This window comes from Micrasema longulum, unplaced genomic scaffold (assembly GCF_059751315.1).
Source record: "Micrasema longulum isolate JH-2025_06_02 unplaced genomic scaffold, ASM5975131v1 h1tg003121l, whole genome shotgun sequence".
NCBI lineage: Eukaryota > Metazoa > Arthropoda > Insecta > Trichoptera > Brachycentridae > Micrasema > Micrasema longulum.
The window spans coordinates 20,589-42,269 of record NW_028280217.1 but is presented as its reverse complement, the minus strand read 5'-3'; the positions used below and the strand labels follow the sequence as shown (position 1 = coordinate 42,269).

General features: G+C 32.8%; 1 protein-coding gene and 1 long non-coding RNA gene across 2 annotated transcripts; both read left to right on the top strand.

Moving 5' to 3' along the window:
• Positions 1-13,392: 13,392 nt before the first annotated feature.
• LOC148271086 (uncharacterized) lies at positions 13,393-19,575 on the top strand. The gene is made up of 4 exons (XR_015825204.1): positions 13,393-13,521; positions 15,235-15,451; positions 17,870-17,988; positions 19,513-19,575. It is a non-coding gene; the product is annotated as an uncharacterized LOC148271086 (long non-coding RNA).
• A 456-nt stretch (positions 19,576-20,031) lies between these two features.
• LOC148271085 (uncharacterized) lies at positions 20,032-21,618 on the top strand. Its single transcript, XM_088241859.1, has 2 exons — positions 20,032-20,710; positions 21,509-21,618. The coding sequence occupies exons 1-2, from the start codon at positions 20,032-20,034 to the stop codon at positions 21,616-21,618; spliced, it is 789 nt and encodes a 262-aa protein (XP_088097985.1).
• The last annotated feature ends 63 nt before the right edge of the window (positions 21,619-21,681 follow it).

Sequence of the window (21,681 nt, the reverse complement as noted above, 5' to 3'; positions counted from 1 at the left end):
TCGCGCTCCAAAGTATTTACAAATGTATGTTCAAAAAATTTAACATTTTTTTAAACATTAATTTTCCTATGGGTAATAGTAATACAATGAGGAATTCCACTGTTTTCTAATTTATTTATTTTCTATTAGCGTACAATTTAACTAAGCAAAAATACATTTTTTTGTGCGTTATTTATTAAGATTATTTACAAAGATATGATTTTTTAAAGTTACATTTATCATATACCGCGCCAAATGACTGTAATCAGTGTGTCACTTTTCAGTAGTGACGTCATGAAACGGTTGACGTTCTTACTTTCACTGACCGCGGTAGGTTGAATTTCTCCAGCCAATAACAAAACTGACAAGAATCTATAGAATATTGCTTTGATTACTTCATTTAGTTTATCGTAATTTGCTCATTTCTATGTTATGGTTGTTTTTACGAACGTTTCGATTTAGAAAAACCTAGAAAGTTGACATAATCTCTGGTTGAAATGTCAACAAAGTATTATTTGCCGGATTTCTATACTCTTTTTTTTCTATGGTCAAAACGTTCCTTACAAGGTGCGGGGCGGGGGCTTTAAAGCGGAAACCGGAAATACTACACGTAGATATAAGGAGTGACGTCATTATTTACGATTTTAAAATGAATACTATTTTAAACAATTTTTTATTTATTTTTGCTTGCCTTTTTGAGATATTTCATCCTACTCCAAATTTTTTAAATATTTACGTGTACACGAACACATTTTTAAAATTTAATTCCGGATTGGGCTGGAATTCCTCAATATACTATTCGTTATTGGAATGCCCTACATCGATCTTTTATTTATTTTGAGGATAATCCATACTAATAATATAAATGCGAAAGTGTGTTTGTTTGTGTTTCCTTCACGTCTCAGCGGAGGGACCGATTGACATATTTGTTTGCATAGAGATAGCCGGAGAGTAGGTAAATTAAAAATGATACATATTTTTTCTATTATAGACATTGTTTAATTTAAAACGTAATTTCATAATCTCAGACAAAATAAGTTAAATAATAACCTAAATGCATTAAAACCACTTCCAATTAATTATATTTTCTCTGTAAATCAGCTTCGGAAATATTTCCAAACACTAGAATGGCCAGTCTCCATAGAAAATTATATTACACGGCTTTTAAAATAAATAGAACCAACATGAGAAATACTTTAAGCTGGACGCATGTCAGTTTGTATTCTAATTTTTTGAAAAATAATGTTTACAAAATCTTCTCTTCGGACATCTATCTCCTTTTGTTAACCATGGAGTTGAAACAGTGTTTGATTTATTTAGTTTTTTATTGCTTACTTCTTGGCATGAGCACTTAACCAATTTACTACTATGCTCTATTTTTTATAAATTTATTGATATCATTTTAACTTTGCTGGAATTCCACTCGTCCATGCGCTTTTTAGCTGCAAGACGTGTTGTAATCTTACTCCTTTTTATTATTCATTTTTTTTTTTTAAATATCATTAATACACTAAATTTATTTGTCAATTTTTAAAATGTGTAAATGGGGGCTGAATTTCTAACTGTCTATGTGCTCTGTAGCTGCAAGACGTCCTGTAATCTAGCTCCTATCTGTTGTAATTTTTGATTGATCTTAATTGAAAACGAGTAACTAGAATCCCAACCGTCCATACGCTTTGTAGCTGCAAGACGTACTGGGATATTTATTAAATGTACAGCGCCCTTGAGGTGGTTTTCAAAAAAATGGCGCTATATAAATTATCTAACTATATATTTATATGCGGGGTGTGGGACTGCGTCCTAGAGTCGGCGGCCTGCTAGTTCGTGTATTGGGCCTTAATATTATTTAGTTTTATTTATGACTAGTTGTTGAACTGACAGATGTTGGCTATAGTTTCAGTTCCATTGACAATCAAGTGGTCTTCAGGTCTCTCTTTAGGTGCACTTGCTGTGTTGTAGGTTGTAGGGCTTACAAATAGGATTAGAGGATTAGGGGTGAAATATGGCGAACAAGAGACACACCCTCCATCCGTACGTCAACCCTGGGGTGAGACTGGTAGATCATACTTAGAAGTATTTTTTATTAATAATAATACAATACGACACCCAGTACAAATAACGGACAGTAAAATAATTTACGCATTTTTATGTATATATATTTAGGATATAGGCAAGAAACCCCATTAATTTCTAACATATGGATATTTAACAGCTTTCTATTACTATTGAAACTATTATATTGTGTGTTTTCGGTTGATTTTGTAAGGAATATTGAAATTGCTATATTCCTCCCTATTATACAATATTTTTCAAAGGTGCAAATATTATTTCTCTGCTAAATTGTTTAATAAGTTGATCATAACTTAACTTAACTCATTAACTTCAAAATACCTAATCGAGTCACTAGAAGTACGGAGTTGTTAGCAACTACGAGTACATACGTGGGTACTAACTATGCACGACACTCCGATTCCGCGTTTACATTCCTTAGCCAACAAATTTACTTGTGAAATAGACATTTTTGATACGACAATTATCAATTTTAAAACGTTCTTAAATGCACTGTTTGAAACAAATTATTAATGTCGTAATAAAACTTTCTTTTTCATACAATTCTTTCTCTGTTTTTGATGTGTATTATTATTATCTTATCTCTTTCTGATATTAATTTATCAAATATTTTTGTGTGCCGTATATTATATTATTTTCACATATATACTTACTGTTAACTAATTTTCATTATTTGTTTTTAACAATAATTTGTTGATACCATTTTTTTATACTTATAAGTATATGAAAATGTATTTATTTTTTGTTTGAATTCTTTACAAGTTATTTACAATTTGCTTTTTAATTCAATTACTGTTATTATATCCATATAATTTTTTTTTTTCCTTTTTTACTATGTAAAGTTTCACTTTTTATTTTGCATGGCAGTATGCTTCTTATTGTTTCTAAATGTATACAAAAAATCATTGTTTATCTTTTAAATTTTTACGCACTATGTTTGTACTTACCTGTATATTTTTTGTAAATGCCCCTTGGGCGTATTGTAAAATTAAATAAAATAAAATAAATAAATAAAATAACAAAGAAAATTTAAAAAAAAAACCTAACCGAGGACTGGATATCCCCCCCTAGGGAGTCATTATGATTAACAAATTACAACAGGGATGGAAAACATTTTAGAGAAGGGAATATGGTAGTCTAGGCATTTACAGGGCTTATGACATGCCATTGGCTGGTTTAAGAGGCCACTGTTTGAATAAATAAATTAACATTGATTAGCTGTCTTGCTGCGCCATTTGATAGAATAATAGGTTCGATTTTCACGAAGGGAATGCCGAAAGAATACATTAATATGCATTTAGGCAGGCTATCATTTTTGATAATACAGATTTCAATGGTAACCCAAAACACAATGTAGGACAGGTATTGTTTGACATGGCGAATTTGCAAATTGAAACGAATCGCGAAGTTGCAATGTGCGTGTCTGTTGGTAATATCCCAGCTATACCGATTACGATACCGTCTTCGCTTCTAGCGATCTACTCAAAATAATATCTACGACAATCGAAAAGCCGTGTTGTCGCGTGTTCTGGGTAGGTTATTTTTTCGGTCGTCCTCTCACGAACCGGGCACGGTTTGTCCTTAAGGGAAGCCCGCAGGGCGCACTCCCTTCATCTAAATAATCGAATTATATTTCAACAAAGATGAGTTTGAGAAGGGAATAAGAAAGATACAATATATTTGAGTTTTTATCATTTTACTTTTATTTTTTTTCTCTATATGAACTTTATTGGGAACAACCTGTGACGAGGCATTAATTAAACTTTTTAATGCTTCTAGCTATAGTTCATCTCCTTGTATTCTAAATAAATACATACTAGTTGGTATCCATATAATATAATATACGTATACGTCATACACCCACCTACCTAACAGCTCGATACTTTAAGGACTCGGGCTTAGAGGATAAGATTTAGCAGCTTGCCCACCACATATGGCACACCTGATGACTGATGACATAAGTCTTCTTAAAGGTGCCGGCATCCACGGAAGATTGCTCGTTGCTGAAGAAAAAAAGCTACCCGAAGGAGCTCTCTGTATTCTGGTATCTTTAGCATCTTTTTGATGAAAGAAGGTAATCTAATGGGAATTGAATTCTTCGCTGACTGGGATTAAATTGATTGGACATGACTTTTTAAAGAAATAAAAAAAAACTTCATACATCATCTGCCCACTCAAATGTCCATGTACTTGTAATTTTCTCAAACTGAACGGTTTGGGTAAGTAGGAAAAAATTGCCTTAAGGCAATATGCCTGCCCTTATATCGGGGGTTAAGGGTCATAAGGGCGAAACTACAAAAACACAGTTTTGAGATAAATGATAAAACAGTTTTCAAAAAATAATACTGTCTTTTAAGGGTAACAAATTAATAAAATAAAAAATACAGTTAATAGAGCATAAAATGTTTTAGAGACAAAAATATGAAACTACGCTTTCGTCTATATGACCCTAACTTGCGCTTACATTAGTAAATTAACAAAATGATGTAAAAGGTGTTTTATTCTTCTGACTTTAAACAAAACGCTTCATTTGTAGTTTCACACAAATTTATCTAGGTAACTACTTATCGGATGAGTTTCATCTTTTTGTCACTGACAGGATATTTTGTTTGGATATCAGATTAGTACTTAACACAAAACAGCATTTTTTGTAGTTTCGCCCTTATGACCCTAAGCCCCCGATATGTAATAAATTGAAATATATACTCAATAAAGTGTTAAAATAAAAAATGTTTGTTACTCACACATAAGCAAAGTTTATTAATGAACTGTACCACGTATTATGTAAATAAAATGGGGTTTTAAGCTATGAGGTATTTTGTAAACAAACATTGAGGTTAGATTAACTTTAAAATATTTAAAAATAACTTCGACTTGTTATAAACTACTAAACTAAGGTGTTTTTCTATGTATGAATCTGCCGCACCGTAATTTGACATCATTAATTTAAAAAATAAACCTTAAACCTAATTTCTAATCCGTTTTAAATATGTCAAGTCACTTTTATGCCTGCGCCTCTCCCCTGTTTTTTGTAAAAACGTGTATTGTAAAGACAAGAACTAGCCAAATGGCGATATTCAAGGGGGATGTTTTAGGAAGCGGATAACGGGTGACATACTAAATATTATATACATACGACGATACGACATAATAAATTACTGTTTAGTATTAATATGTTTTGAATGCTATATTTTCCTCATAATTCCACACACATTTATGTATATGACTGTATTTGCAACTAATATGTAAAAGGCACTAAGTGCCGTTTATTTCAATAAAAAAAAAAATTATAATAAAAAAAATACATGTAGGTATGTGATGGCATAATAATTTTTGCTCCTCCGGGAGAGTAACGGTTTTAACATAGCTGTTTCATATTTTTGCCGCCTCTAGTAAGTATTAGAAATATAAATATTTAACATGCTGAGCTAATAAATTTCACATGAAAATGAAATTTTATCACAATAGCAATAATTGTCGTCTCTGGGCGACGCAACAGCGACATAAGAAAAGTGTTTAGACCTTTTATGTGTAGATTTCTAAACATATATAATTTTTGTATTTGGCTTACTAGAATATTCTGATTGTCTTATCGCGTAAGCGCATGGATATTTTTTAGTATGACGTAATTAATACTGACATTTTCTTGTACTTGTACTTGTATTTAAGTTTTGAAGCTTAAAAGATGCACTTTTGCCTAATCGTTAGTTTTAGACTATTGTGTCATGAATAAGAAACAATTGTATTGTGTTTGTAACATTGTAAGAGTAGGTAAAACAGGGCGCTTTAGAAAAATATATTTGGGTATGACTTTATTTCTTTGAACAATGCAATTCGTATGTAAAGCTCTTAAATTTTTAGATTTGCTGCGTAGTAATATTTCATATAAAGGAAATAGAATTTTGTCACGTTTGGGATTACGCAGTTTTGTTTTAGACGAATTTATTTTTAACAATGGCGTCTTGACGCCGGCCATTTTGCTTCATAACAAACTAATTGTTCTCCTTTATAAGAGGGAAATGCATTGAAAACACGGTCAGATTGTTGGCAGATTGTGGTCAGAATTAAGAGACAGTAAAACAGATAGTTAGACCAGTGGAGAGTGTTACTAGGCGGCCTTCGTGGTGTAGTGGTCAAGGCGCTTGACTCACACACGGAAGGTTCCGGGTTCGATTCCCGGTGAGAACACAAAAAATTCAATGTGATTTTTCTCAAGCCTGGGTGATCTATGATGTAATTGGGTCTCCTGGCCTGTTGTTGTGCAAAAAAAAAACTTAAGTATTGCATTGAATAATGTAATCTTCAGTGCACCTACGGTTTTTACTAACGCCGTTCCCCCGCGGGGGTAGGCGGAGAGGATAGAACGCCGTATTACTCTGTGCATCAGGACCTCGCTTCTTCTACTTTCTTACTCCTTTTCTTCGTAGTCGACATTTACCTGTTTGTTACTGTTGTACTTTTAAATTTGTGAGAGAAATAAAGGAAAGTTTAATCAAAAGTGTTTCTCTACATTTCGATCAACAAGACTGCCAAGTTCCAGTACCATTAAGACGAGACAGATAAAAGAAAACGACATGAAATCTAAAAAACGAAAAACCAAAACGATCATCTGTGGAAACGCGGGCTATCGCTGCGTTTTTTTGCCTTATTATTGTCGTGGCTTCTCATAGCCCTTTTGACTTCCGTGTCGTCATGAACAAATTCGATTATTGTTATTTGTATACGGGCACGCGAAGGAGATATAAAGTTCAGGCAAGTTGGAGGCCGTGGTGCCAGGGTTGCCAACTCGTCATCATCAGCAAACCCTTATTCGCACCCAATGGTGCATAAGGCACGGCACTGTTGATTCAAATGCAGCGTATTTCGATCATCTCTACGTGCTCTACGTACAGTACTCTTAACTAAATTGTTGACGATTTGAGATTTTGAGTTATTCTGTTATTTATTATGATTTTTATACAAATTTATATATCTTGATATTTTCATGTTTTTTCATTATTTTTTTATTTATTTATTCACATTTTTTGCTTACAAACCATAATTAATAATAAAAATAACGTTAACAATATACTTTTTTGAAATGTTTTTACATTTGAGAATAAACAAAGTAGACTAACTTAACAAACCGAGATAATAAACAAAATATTCAGACTGTTTTAAAAACTAGGTATATACGTACATCTATATTATTTATATTACAAAACATACAATCAAAATAACAAAAACCTAACATAAGCTATACACTTGTGGAGCAGTTGATTCAATATTGGTATGGGCGAATGAGACAATCCATTTTACTTCTACCTAACTCCACTATCCATTTTTTATAGCCTTTTTTAACTTTTCTCATTATTTATTGTTTTAATAGATGGTGGAAGTAGGTTATTGATTTTAATTGAATAATACTCAAAATCCCTTTGTCCGAAAGTGGTTTTAGTTTGTATTTGTTTAAGTTGTCTATGTGTTGAGGATCTACTGATTGTATTATTTGTGTGTGATGTATTGTGGGGGTTATGTCTTTCATTTGAGTAAGAGTAGTTTTTTAATCTATAAGTGAGTATTGTTTTAGCGTATAATTGTTTTGGTGTCATAAGTTGTGATATATGGAATATTTCTTCAGTAGATGTCTGTATCGGGACTCTGAGTATTATTTTAATTATGGATTTTTGTGCAACAAATACACTATTTAAAACTGTGTCACTCGCACCACCCCAACCGATTATACCGTACTCCAAAATTGATTGGCACAATGCAAAATAAATATTTAAAAGTTCTTGTACATTAATCATATTTCGAATTGTTTTGAATATATACGTTAGTCTCTTACGTTTATTAGTAATATTTTCAATCTGCTGTTTCCACTTTAAATTTATATCAATAATAACTCCTAAGTATTTGACATTGTCTGTCCTATCCAGTATTGGGCAATTACAATGAGCACTTTGAAGACAATTATTATCATGTAGTTTGATGTTAAGATAAGCATTTTGTGAATAGTTTCTAGAACTGATTTGAAATGGAATGAAGTTAGTTTTAGGTTTATTAAGAGTTAAGTAATTAGTACCTAGCCATGCCTTTACTATATTAATATATTGTGTATTTTTGTATTATTTAATTTAGTACTGAATCTTATTTGGCGTATTATTTATTACTCTTATTTCTTACTGTAGAGTAAGTTTCTAGAAACCATAACTCAATTATCATTTCAATTATGTTTAAATATATATTATTTTTCTATTGATTTCGATAAAACTATTATTTTGTTTTTTTTCAACGCTACTATATTTTAATATTATTTTGTTGAGTTCAACGATACTATTATTTTGTATGAATCTACATTTGTAAAATTTATATTTTAATATTTATATCTGATTATTTTTTTTACAATGTATTTTATTATTTATTATATATACCTTGTTTTTCTGGATTGTTTTTATATTGCATCACATGTCATTATAATTTAATCTGCTTAATTTTACTATATATTTTTTATCGTTAATTATTATGGCTTGACACGGGCACAGCCTAAAAAGCCTTAATAAGTTCATTTATATTTAAACGAGTGTAATTTTGAATGAATGAATAAATAAATAAATATAAACATTTGAAAAATACAAATAAAGTCATAATTTAAAGACGTATGCAATTCAGAAACGAAAATCAAATATGATGATAAAACCTGGACGAGTGAAAACACTGCAGAACTGTTTTCTTCATCCGCCGGACTCAGACAAACTTTACCAATTCAATCGACTGAAAATACGGGATCTAAAAAAACAATTAAAATAAAATACATACGTTTATTTTTTTTAAACATGCATTATATTCATTCACAATACGTAATTATGAAAATAATTCGTGCAAAACATCTCTACAGATAGGTGTGTTTTTTTTAAATTGCATTTTTTTCACTGTGCACAGAATCCAATGCCTTTGAATTAGCTCTTTTTTTTACAAACATATGTATATTAAATAAGTGAACGCATATTATATATTTCTCATTGTACGCAAACTGCATCAAACCGATTACAACTAAAAAAAAAGAAAGTATATTATGCTAAAAACACGCCTAACTACAGCATTATTTTGTAATTGGGATTAAAGAATAAATGTAGCAACATTATTTATTTTAAATCTTTACCTCGTTCATTTTTGATCCAATGCAAGTCTAGCCCTTTTTTTCGCTCGCCACAACTTCACGAACGTCTCACAATAAATCGTAGCTGATTTCAGAATATTTAAGCTGCGTTCCGGGAGTCGGGAGATAAAAAAATACATGTATATATTTTTCGGGAGCGTTGGCAACCCTAGCGTGCCCCGAGTTTCCTTCGATTTTGGCAATAATTCGATTCTCTTATTAAGACATATTTATCGCTAATTGCGAACCCAATGACGGTTGAATAAATATCTCAATTAAATTTATGTAAAAAGTTCAGTGACATGATGCTTTCAAACGTAAAGTGTACACCTGTTTTATATAATGAGAAACTTCCGTCCTACGGGAAATAGGATACAAAAAATGTTTTCTTAAGCTAGGGTTTCCTAAGACAGCGGTGCCCGTATCTTAACGGCCGCAGTGAACGGTGATGTGGGAGACAGCAGTCGTAACGGTGACTAGAGAGTGGTTTCCTAGGAAAACGGTGTTATCAACACCATTTTCCTAGGAAATCACTTTCTAGTCACCGTTACGACGGCTGTCTACCGCATCACCGTTCACTACGGTCGTTAAGATACGGGCACCGTTGTCCTAGGAAACCCTAGCTTTACGTGGGGTAAAAAATAAAGCATTACGGCAAAGTTTCTTGAAAATGCACGAATAAAAAAAAAGAAAAAAAGAACTACTTTGAACGACGTCACTAGTTCATATGAATCAATCAATGATAGGAGAGTTGTGGAAGACTTCCGGTTTACTTGCCGTTAACGGACCAATCGGCAGAACTGACCGAGAAGAAGCGGAAGAAAACTTGAATGTAGTTATGCAGAAAGCAGCTAGCCGTAGAAAAGTGAAACTGAGATAATAGCACTTTTGTGAAAAGAGTGAATAATCAAATCTACACAACCGTTGGAATGTTTTTGACTTGAACAAATGATAAACAATAAATACGAAATTGGTATAATAATGACAACGTTATCTTTAGATATTGTTGATCAATTATATGTGAACACAACATCTACATCTACATCTACACCTACATCTACTACCTGCATCGAATAATTTATTGTTGGTTGTGATTTTTTACAATTAAATTGAAATGTTCATGGAAGCAGAGAGATAGGGAGGAAAGTAGAGTAGGCCACTTAAACCAGCCAATGACAGGTCATAAGCCCTATAAATGCCTAGACTTCCTTAATCCCTTCTCAAAAACGTTTTCCCTCTCTGTTGAAATAAATTTAAATATATTATTTTTATTTAAAATCTGAAGTCTAACAAGGAGGCTGTCTGTCTCCGGCGCTTTTTAATATATGTATGGATGATCTTACCGATCGTTAAGATGATATAATTATGTAGAAAGTAATAAAGTAATTAGGTAGAATATAATAGCCGGACATGTGGCCAACAGGCTGCTCGCTTATTCCTGGAACTGCTGTAACTGAGGGATGGTGCTCATAAACTAAAACACGAGTTAAACTGCATTCAGTATTTTTAACTGCTTTATCACAATTCATAAAAAATACGTTTTTGTTTGGGATTCTACTACAGCCTTTCCAACCATCAAATGCATTAAAAAAATCGTTGCCAAGATAAAGGATACCTAAAAACATTACTTAGAGGAATATTTTCGTGGCTTGGCTTGGAAACACCATGTAAGCGGTCTTGGAGTGAAAGACTTTAAGTACGGGGCTATATAAGTTATCCATCGTAATAACAGTAATGAAGAGAGCATACGCTATGGTGCGCGCTGTGGCGAGTGCTGCAATCAAGTGTAATCATGTGGCACGTGGCCAAAGGGTTGTTTCTTCCCCTCCCTTATTTCCACTTTACAAGCCTGGTATTTAATGCACTGGAGAGTAATAAATAATACGACAATCTTTTATTGATATTTTTTTAAGACCGCAACAAGCCAAGAGGCTTGATTACAGTGTTGTAGATATTACACAAAACGCCCAGGCTTTTGAAAAATCATATTTAACTACACTGGAACCTTTTTTTACACGAGGGATACGTTCTACACTGTACGGTGTAAAAAACGTATAATAAACTACTACTACTACCACTACCATCACGCCATTTCCCCGTAGGGGTAGGCAGAGAGAATGGACCGCCACACACGTCGATCCTGACATACATTCCTAGCTTCTTCCACATTCATACATCTTGTCGTACATCCCCTTCGGTTCTGTCTGCTTTTGACACGTGACCAGACTTAAGATTTTGGTTTATCTGATCATGTCGCGTCTTCCTTGGTCGTCCTCGTCTCACGTTGCCGTTCATTTTCGTCATATATACTTGTTTTACCATTCTTTCGTCGTCGATTCGTTCTACGTGACCAAACCATCTCAGAGACCCTTTCTTAATCTTATCAATTATACTTGACTCAGATTTACACTCTCACCTGATTTCATCATTCGTAACCCTGTCATACATTGATTTCCCACACATTCGTCTAAGAGATCGCATTTCAATCGCGTTCACTCGGCTTTCATCCTTCTTCTGCCAGTTCCATGTTTTAAATAAAAAACAATGCTAGATGGGTCCCATGCATAAAAATCGATTCTAGATTTTTATTGTAGGTACCATATTTCATTTTTTTAATATAGCGTGACATCAAAATACTTTAAAACCGTTGAGTACTAAAAAAAATGGTTAAAAATAAAGTTGATTTATTTTTATTTGAATTGTAATGAATAACCATCAAGTTTATGCTTCAAAAATTAAAAAAATATAGATAGGTGCATAATAATTATTTTTCCTTTTTAAAAAAACGCTTTTTACAATTTCTCGCATAAATCAAAAAATTGACTCGTGCGTCCGAAAATCGCATGACTATTTAGACAAAATTTCTAACGATAAAAAGAAGATAACCATAAATCATATCGAAATAATCGCTCGCTGTATTTTTTATTCGGTGGATCGACGATCGTCGAACGTCAAATGGGCATAATAAAATTCAATGTTCATTTTGCTATCCTATTACGGGTAGATTATTTACATTCAGAAAGGCGAATTCAGATGGAAAGTAATGAAATTTAGACTAGAATATCTATTAGCATTTTCAGCCCGAATTTCAGCTCAAACGGTTTTCAGTATCGACGAACGCCCGAACGCCTGTTCGCAGTTTGGGAGTAGCCTTGTCTAGAAATGGTTGTGTTTATGCGTTTGATGAATTATTATATTTCATATACGTAATTTTCTATGCGAATTTCAAAACTGATTAAAAAAAGTGAACATAAAATTTCTAAAAACAAGTTAGTTCATTATATAAGCCTATAAGGTGTTTGTTTATTAATCAAAAGGTAAAATTAAAAGTTTTCATTATTATTTTATTATGTAAAAACTACTTTAACCAATATTTAAATCATACACTGATTTTAGTGTACATTTTTTTTCACACCAAGCATGATGCGTTAAAATATTATTTAAGTAGCTAAACTTGTATAATTGTTTACATTCGGGTTTCGTCGGGGCTGACATTGTCAGACTGGCGGGAGACTAAATAAATTCTTACGTTATATACAAGCGAAAGCAAGGGTTGTCAATATCTAATGCGTGAGAATGGACAAGACAAAAGTCGGAATAATAGTCGTGCGTGAATGAGAAAATGTATAAATGTAGAGGAAGCGAGGTATGTACGCACATATAGATCGAAATGACGTGTTATTCTCTCTGCCTACCACTAATGTAGTATTTAATTGGGTTAAATACCATTCTGTTTAATTATTAATAGTATTTTCATTGGATTTAACATCATTTTATTTGAACCGGTACTAGATTTTTATAGGATACGTTTAAAAATGTACCAATTGGGCGAAACAAATCGGATTATTTTTTTCAAAAAATAAAATTAGTAATCTCGAATCGGTGTTTGATTTAAATATTGAGATTACAACACGGAGTTCTACAAAACGCCAACTCAATTCAATAAAATATATTTAATAAACTTCCAACATTTTTTTTTTTTTAGTATATGTTTTTAAATCTTTTGAAAATAAATAAAAATATTATGCATTTTAAAAACCTTTTTTTTTAGTTCACGTCTTTAATTTAAATATATTTATTTATATTTTACAATTCTCTATACAGTGTTTATCTTGTAACCGATGTCCCGACTGTGTCATATTGTAAAATCGAGACAGGATCTTGACTTTCTTGGTTTAAGTCTTTCTAAATTTAAACAATCAATTAAACAGACAGACAGATTGATCTCGTCTCGAGGTCTTTTTTGTACTAGCTTTATTTTTAAAGTTATTTTAATCGTACCTGTACCTATATACAAACGTATTTTATTACAACTAAATAGATTGAACGAGTCCGTAAATATATTTTTATTTATTTAAATATGTTTGTTTTTTTACAATATACATAAGAGGTAAAAGAGAATATTAAAAAAATAAAGGATAATTACATAGCAGTGAAATACATATTAACAGTAAAAATAGTAAACAAAAAAATCCCACAAAGGCATGGCCTGTTCGTGGGTAAACAAGAAATGTTTGTGAATTTTTGCTCCTATAATAAATAGATAGGTATAATATTTTTGTGTAATATAAGAAAGAGAAAAAAAAATATTCTGTAAAAGATTATAGGGTACTTTTTTATTATATAGTAATTAAAAAAGAAAATAAAAAAGAAAAAAAAAACATAAAAATATTCCTTATTATTAAAGGGCAAAAAAAAAACAATAATTATTAGTGACCGACCGAAACGAGATAATCAGCCGAAACCGAAACCGAATTTCGGCTTCCGATCTAGTTTCGGCCTAAATCGAAACTTTTTTTAATAAGTTAAAAGTCACTTCAAAACGCCCAAAAGTAGGCGTTTTTATTATTAAACATTATAAGTTCATTAAAATAAACGTTAAATAAAATACGCAATGAAATAAAAAGAATAAATTTAATCGGTAATTTAGTTTATTTTTACCGCTTTTTGGTTCGCTGTTATGTTATGCATAATATAGCTTATGTGTAACAGTTCTTCGATGTACGCTATAGAACGTTTACTTATTAACTATGAAGCAATGAGGAAGTTCAGTGTTTTTTTTTAAATTTTTTATTTGTTAATAGACTGTTAAACTAAGTCAAATTTTTTTTAAAAAATTTTTATATATCGTATTATCGGCGCTACGATTTTTTAAAGTTTTGTATTTCTGAAATAACTCCGCGTGTAACGTCAGAGGTTCATTTCCGCTTATTCTCATTCAGTTCTTCCTATTGGTCCAGAAGCGGCAAGCAGACCGGAAATCTTCCATAGCTCTCAGATCATAGGTTGATTCACATGAACCAGTGACGTCATTTAAAGTATTGCGTTTTTATCAAAGTATTTTTTATTATTTTTTCTGTACATTTTCAAGAAACTTTGCAGTACAATTTAATGCTCTAATTTTTACCCCGCGTTTTTACCCGTATCCAATTTCCCGTAGGGCTGAAGTTCCTCATTAAAACAATATAAGAACTAAAGACTAGAGGTCCGAAATTCTGACAAAACCGAAACCGCGGCCGAAACTAGTTTTATTGGCCAAAACTGTCCGAACCAAAACCGAGACTTCAGTCGGTCACTAATAGTTACAGACAACATTAAATAAAACATCATTTTTTATACTTTGAGAGTAAAAAATTTTTTAACATAGGGCATCTTTTAAAATTAAAATAAATTATTTCATCTAGTACGGTAGTATTTTTATTACAGTCAGCGCGTTTGCCTACCATGCGAGAGGTCTCGGGTTCGATTCCTGACATGGTTGATATGAAATATTTATTAAAAAAGGTGTTTTCACACCAGAATATTTCATAGTCCCTGGACTGGTACCTGAAGCGTAAGACTGATCATCTTACCTTCGTGTAACAAAAATGATCAAGATACGCTGCGATTGGTGTACCAATGCAGAGCCCGATGCACCATTAGGTGCGGAAAGGGAATGCTGATGATGATGAGTACGAAAATCAGATCGTTGAAATTCTAAAACAAATTTTTAAAATGTCTCCTCTTGTTTTTTTATTTGAATTATTTAAGTTGATTGTAATTTTTAGTACGAGCGTCCATTCGCACCGAAGAGTCTCCGAAATTGGGAAGTTCCTCGTTGGTTTCCGTCTCGCCCTCGCACGCCTCCGGCGGCGGCGGGGCTACCGACCTTCCTCAGTGACGATCGGGGCCGCCTGCTACCAAGGGCTCCCCGGAACGGAGCCCCCGCTTGGAAGCACTATCCGACTGCTTGGGACTACCCGGATAACATCTCCAGAGAAAAGGGTAAACACACCCTCTAATACATATTCATAAAGATTTATATAATCACTGATAATATAGTCGCTACAAAAGTAAATGGTGGAGTACTCCATGGCTTTTGGCCATGGAGTTTGGAGTTGGAGTTAGGATATTATGTTAAGTACTATTTTTTGTAATTGAGGAGCAAACATAACAAATACTGATTTGTCTAAATTTGAAAAAAAAATAGGTTCATATAAAATTTTATAGTTCACATTATGTATATTTATGAGAAAAAACAAACTATTCATTCAAAGCGCGTTTTTTTTCTAAATAAAATATGTCCTAAAGTTCATGCATGTGTTGTTAACTCTTGTGTGACTGTGATGTCACACTAGTCTACATACGATACAAGACCTGATATAATCTCTTTTATTTTTTAAATGATAAATTTGTAATCTTCAAATGGACATTTTCGCACCGGATTTGGAAAGTAAAATTTGTATAACTATGCTGGATTCCAATAAAGAAAAAAAATTATCCTTGTTACGCGAAGAATGAATGTGACGCCAATAAATATAGAGAGAGCACGAAGATAGACTCATAACAAGAAAGACAGAGACGCTGTTCTGTGGCCAGTGTTTGTGAGAAAAGATATTCAGTCGGTTATTGAAAGTGGTGGGGGGTACATGCACGCACGTAAGATGACCAGCGTATTTATGATTTTTAATTTATTTTGCCATAACAGGGCTAAATTATTATATGTTTATTTTTGTAAATTATGGAAAAGGAATTATTTAACAGTAAGTCTCCATGTTTTTTTTTAATGTCTGAACTTAAAAATATTCCGTCTTTTGCTTGTAGTAACACAATGTTACATCACCGCGCGCAAAGCAATTATGTACCACAGACTTTTAAGAGTAGTAAAAAAAATATTTTCTTCATTTTTCAAAGTTTATATTTCTGTGACAAATCACTTTTTGAATGTTTGTTCGTCATTTTATTGTGTTCCTTTTTACTAAATAAATACAAGGGCGCTTGGTCAGAAGCTGAAAAATTAATTTAAATCATCATCATCGTCATCATCCACTACAAGACATACGCCTACCCTGTCTCCTCCAAATCTTCCGGTTCTGCGCCGTCCTGATCTACTGACCCCTGGCAAACCTCTGAATATCGTCCAATCATCTCATTAGTGGGCGTCCTTGGGGCCTTGTATTACTCGGTATCCCCTCAAGAACGAGCTTTGTCTTCTATCATCAGACATTCGAGCAACGTGGCCTGCCCATTTCCGCTTCAACCAACTAATCTTTTCCACCACATCACATACTTTGGTCAGACTGCGGATCCAAGCATTTATCTTTCGAACTCTTAATGTTGTTCCAAGCATAGCTGTGTAACTTCCAATTTATGAGAAGAATATTTAATTAGAGTCAGTCTCCTCGCCATATGTAGGTAAGGATGGGTAGTGGTAGGACACATCTGTTAGTTTTTAAAAAATATATATGGACCCCTGTATTTAGGAGCCTTACTTACGTCATGTACAAGGATAAGGTACTCTGAAAAAAACATTATTGTTTATCTTGGAAATGGGATATTCAATCACTGATTATGGTTTATTACCTTTATGAGCCCAATCAAAGTCCAAGAATAATAGCGCGTGATAACTACTTTTAACGACAATGAATATCTGTTAAGCATATTCCATCTTTCCTGCATTCTGCTTCAAGATTATGGCGTTGTAAACTGAAAAATTGGCACTAAAATAACAGATGTTCGATACTCTGTGAAAAAATATAATCCCATGGACAATAGTCATCATTCCTTTATTCAAACCTATATAGGTAACATCTCATCGTTTCGTGTCCGGTAAAAATTTGGGTCGTTTCTAAAGTACTTTAGTGATGACGGCTGAAGTTTGCTGCATCAGCCAGCATTGGGAAAAACATTTTAGTGATTTTACCTGTAGAAGAAGCGCGGTAATGATTCTCCCAACGCTGCTGCATATTTTGTTTTATACAGCGCTTGGTTTGCCAAGGGGAAATTCTGAGAAGAAAGGTGCCGTTCTTTTACAAGTTGCGGCTCTTGCTCATCGGTTAAATACTTTAGTCACTAGTCTTTAGGGATTAATTATATTCGATAGATTCATTTAAATAGTTTCCAAAAACAAATAAACCATCACGCCGTTTCCCTGTAGGGATAAGTAGAGAGGATAGAATGCCATACCACTCTGTCTTTGCATACAGACTTCGCTACCTCTACATTTATACATTTTTCTCATGCACGTGAAATAGGTTTCAGAGTGATAAAAAAATCAAGATACGCTGCGATTGGTGTACCAATATAGTGCCCTATGTACCATTAGGTGCGGAAAGGGAATGATGTATGCGATGTGGAAAATATAACCTGAACGATGCTATTATTTAATTTTAATTTTATAATGTGTTTTTTTTTACATTTCAGCTTGTGAATTGACTAAGGAACCACCTCCAGGCCGCTATTTGGATTGGCTTCCAAAGTCTGCTCCGAATTTAGTAAAAAGCCCTGAAAAAATAAATTTAATAAATCCAGAATCTGCTCAGGTAACTTTTATATTCAGCTATGTAATCATTAACTTACGGGATGCAGAATACAGGTCTGCGTGTAAAATATCATGAAAACGTTCTGGATTAAAATTCTAAAAAGGTATTGCAAAGCAAAGTTAGTACGTTTGCTTTGCCCTGAGGTCATGGGTTTGACTTCTGGCAAAATAGATGTGAAATGTTTATTCAAAAGGTTTTACATGACAATATTTCAGAATCCCCAGCTGACACCTGAAATGTTGAATTGTTTATCATACTTTCTAATAAAAAAAACATTATGGAAACATGCTGCTTTCGGCGTAGAAATACAGTGCCATATGCATTATTAAGTGCAGATAAACTAAATATGACAATTATAAATCTTTAACAATAATATATTTATAAAAAGTTAAATAATCAGTTTGAAAATCTGAAATGACTTATTTTATGCACTGATTCTCTATGCCGTAAGTCCGAGATACTAGCCACGAGACCACAATCTGATTTTTGTTCTCGTATGGGAAAGATCTCATTTGATTGCTTTCTGGGAAATAAACCGTATTCTTTTTTTAAATTTAGGAGATAAGGTAAATTATGCTTTTTAACAACTTTTATACTGGGTTTTAGATGGAAGGATCATGATGATTACATTCTTAGATTGTAATAAATTGATAAAAACATTTTTTTAAAATTAGTTAGAACCACGCTTTCATATAAACATAGGCGAGTAAGCTTTTAAACATCACAAACAAAATACCAAACTTTATGTATTAAATCCTATTTACTGAGACTACTAAGTGAATATGGTAAGTGTATTATATCAACAGTAAACAGGCTTAATGACTGATGCATCTTGGTAGTAGAGTTAATTAAAGATTTTTTTAAATGAAATTTTTTATTTATTTTTAATCAATTCCAAAAGAATGTAGGTAAGATAGATATTATGTAAAACTATTAGGGGTATTTAGGACAAATACCCAATACAGATTTTAATTTAAACCTAAATGACATTCATAAAAAATAGGCCCAATTTTATGCGATATAAATCTGTTGAATTTAAGAAAGTCATATAAGAGTTTTCTTTATGTAAATGACAAAATTTGTGCTCGATATACATGGGTATCGGCTAATATGACACATCTTTAAATTTTTAGATAAGTGGAATATATAACTCAATTTTGTCAATAGTCACTTATGCTTTTTACCATCAATATGTTATTACTTATTACATGTAAATGATTGTCCGATGTCAATAATAAAAATGAAAATATTATTGAAAGAATAGTCACAGCTGTAGTTACTTACCCTGTCTTTGGCCAATAATATAAAATTATGGAATCTTACCACTAACCACCAACTCTATAGCTAAACTTGCTCAGTCGTTTCGTAAAATAACAAATAATGTTAGTTGTCAAACATTATTATTTTTTACTAGTAACCATGTGATTCATTTTAACAATATTTAAGATTACAATGGCACTTTTATATATACAATACATAAAATATATTGTATAATAATTTAATTTCCGTTTTTCTTTGTTGCAGAGTACTGAATGATTATTATGAAAATATTTTTTTTGAATCTTGTTTTGTGCACGCATTCACCAAAATAAAATAAGATAATAAAACTTTATTTTGTAGTTTTATTTATTTTTTATTGTGCACGATTATCAATCACATTGTTATTATTTATATAGAGTTTAGGAATGAGAAACAGCAAACATGTCATCTTACCTAAAAAGCACTTGTGGTAAGCGCACTAGTATATTAATAAGCAAATATATGAATGGTAATGTGTTTCTAATAAATTTGATACTTTCTATATAGCAAACCAACAATAATGATCTCCGTGTTAAGGAATACCAACCAGGTTGTTTGACTGATCCCAAAAAGAGTGTTAATATTCCGCCATTGTTTTCAAAAGACAAAGTGCTAGAAGAATTAACAAATGGCGCAGAAATAGCTGAAGAAATCAACAGATACACAGTTAGAGAAAATAGCAAAATGCTTGAGAAAGCAAATAATACCTCACTTAGTAATAATAAAGATTGTATACCTTTACCGATGGTTGATGGAATGACAGGATTCCATTATGCTCGCAGAATGCACATGGACAATCTTTTACATCATCCATTACCAGATGCAATGGCTGCCAAACACAGTCACAAACTAATTAAAGAACCAGGAAAAGATATTGACATCAAACCCTATTCTTCAGCGTGGAAGGGATCATTTCCTGAAGAACATCGCCCGCTTACAAGTGGAGGAAATGGATTACATAACAAACATGATTTAGATCATATACTCTTGATCAGACCTGCAACTTCTGGGGGGCATAAGGAAGTCTCTCTAAAGAATACTACAGCAATGGACCTCGCTATCTGTTGGGATTACAGAACTAAAGATCCTCGAGATGAACCAAAAAGACCTAAACGTATTGATGGTTCCAATGGTTCTAAAGCACCGGCAGTATTCGCAATGGTTCATTCACCTAATCAAGACCCAGTCGTAGAAACGGGGAGATCTAACGCAATATTCTCGCACAATGTTCTGTCAGATAGCTCAGGAAGTGATCGTGTCATTCCGAGTTTTGAAAAGGATATGTCAAAATGTAGAAGAAAAGAGGCATGTGATGTTCCGAAATGCGAAGAACATTCTCGATATGAGAAACAAAGATCCCCGAGTGTTAATCATAATTCGAGTAAAAAGGAAAGTAAAAATTCTAATTCAAACCAAAAGGAAGGTAGAGCGCAAAGTGAAAAACGAATCAAGAGTGGATCGTGTGACGGAATTCACGGTTGTGGTACGCCAGAGAGGCGGTCGTCTCGCAGCTCTAGGAAATCAAAGAACAGCGAAAGTTTAGAAAATGAGAGACTTTTAAAAAATGCTTGGACAGAAACATCAAATTCAAAAAATGACAAGAAAGAAAACACAATTGCACAAAAACATATTGAAAAAAGCCACAGAAGTAATAGAATTTTAGATGAATTTAATAACAATGGAAGTTCTATAGAGTCCTTCAAAAAGAATCAAATGTGCCAAAGTTCTCCGAAAACGGTGAGTTCTATAAAATCTAAAGATAGTATTTCTTGTAGTAGTCGGGAATATATAAAATCATCAGCAAAAAGTGGCAAAAACACCCGACCTTGTGTTGCATGTGATGAACATAACTTAAATCATGATAAAGATCAATTTACAAATGAGATGAAAAAACCAGACTATAAGATGGCTTTCAAAGCGGGAAAGCCAAATTCAACTAGCAGCGACGGTAAGAATGGTGAAGTTTCAAGCAGTAACACCAAATCATCATTTCGGATACCGAAGATGAGGGATCCGTACAGCAAGAAGTCTTACGCAATCCCAACATTAGCTCCCCCTTTCAGTAGATGGAGAGATACAACGGGTTACCCGGAGCATTGGAGACTAGCAAGTGTATATCAACATGCGTACAAGCATCCCGGAGCTCGTAGGCATCCGCTTCTTCCAGCAGTTTACCGGTGAATTGTTATAGAATATCTCTAGATTGGATATACCTTAACAGATTGCCGAGATAATAAAACTCAAACGGTCATGGATATTAAATTTAAATTCCACCGAGTGACAGAAGGTAATGCTAAGTGCCAAATAGTGTGTATATATTTTTCACAGTAATATTAAAATTATCAAGATATATCCATACAGTCTAACTAATATAGCGGTTATGTTTCCTCTAGA

Excerpts from the sequence above, each read along its gene's own strand:
- LOC148271085 (XM_088241859.1), top strand. The coding sequence starts at position 20,032 with ATGGTTGATGGAATGACAGGATTCCATTATGCTCGCAGAATGCACATG. Across the intron at positions 20,711-21,508 it reads TAATTCAAACCAAAAGGAAG|ATTGCCGAGATAATAAAACT; the intron begins GTAGAGCGCAAA and ends ATACCTTAACAG.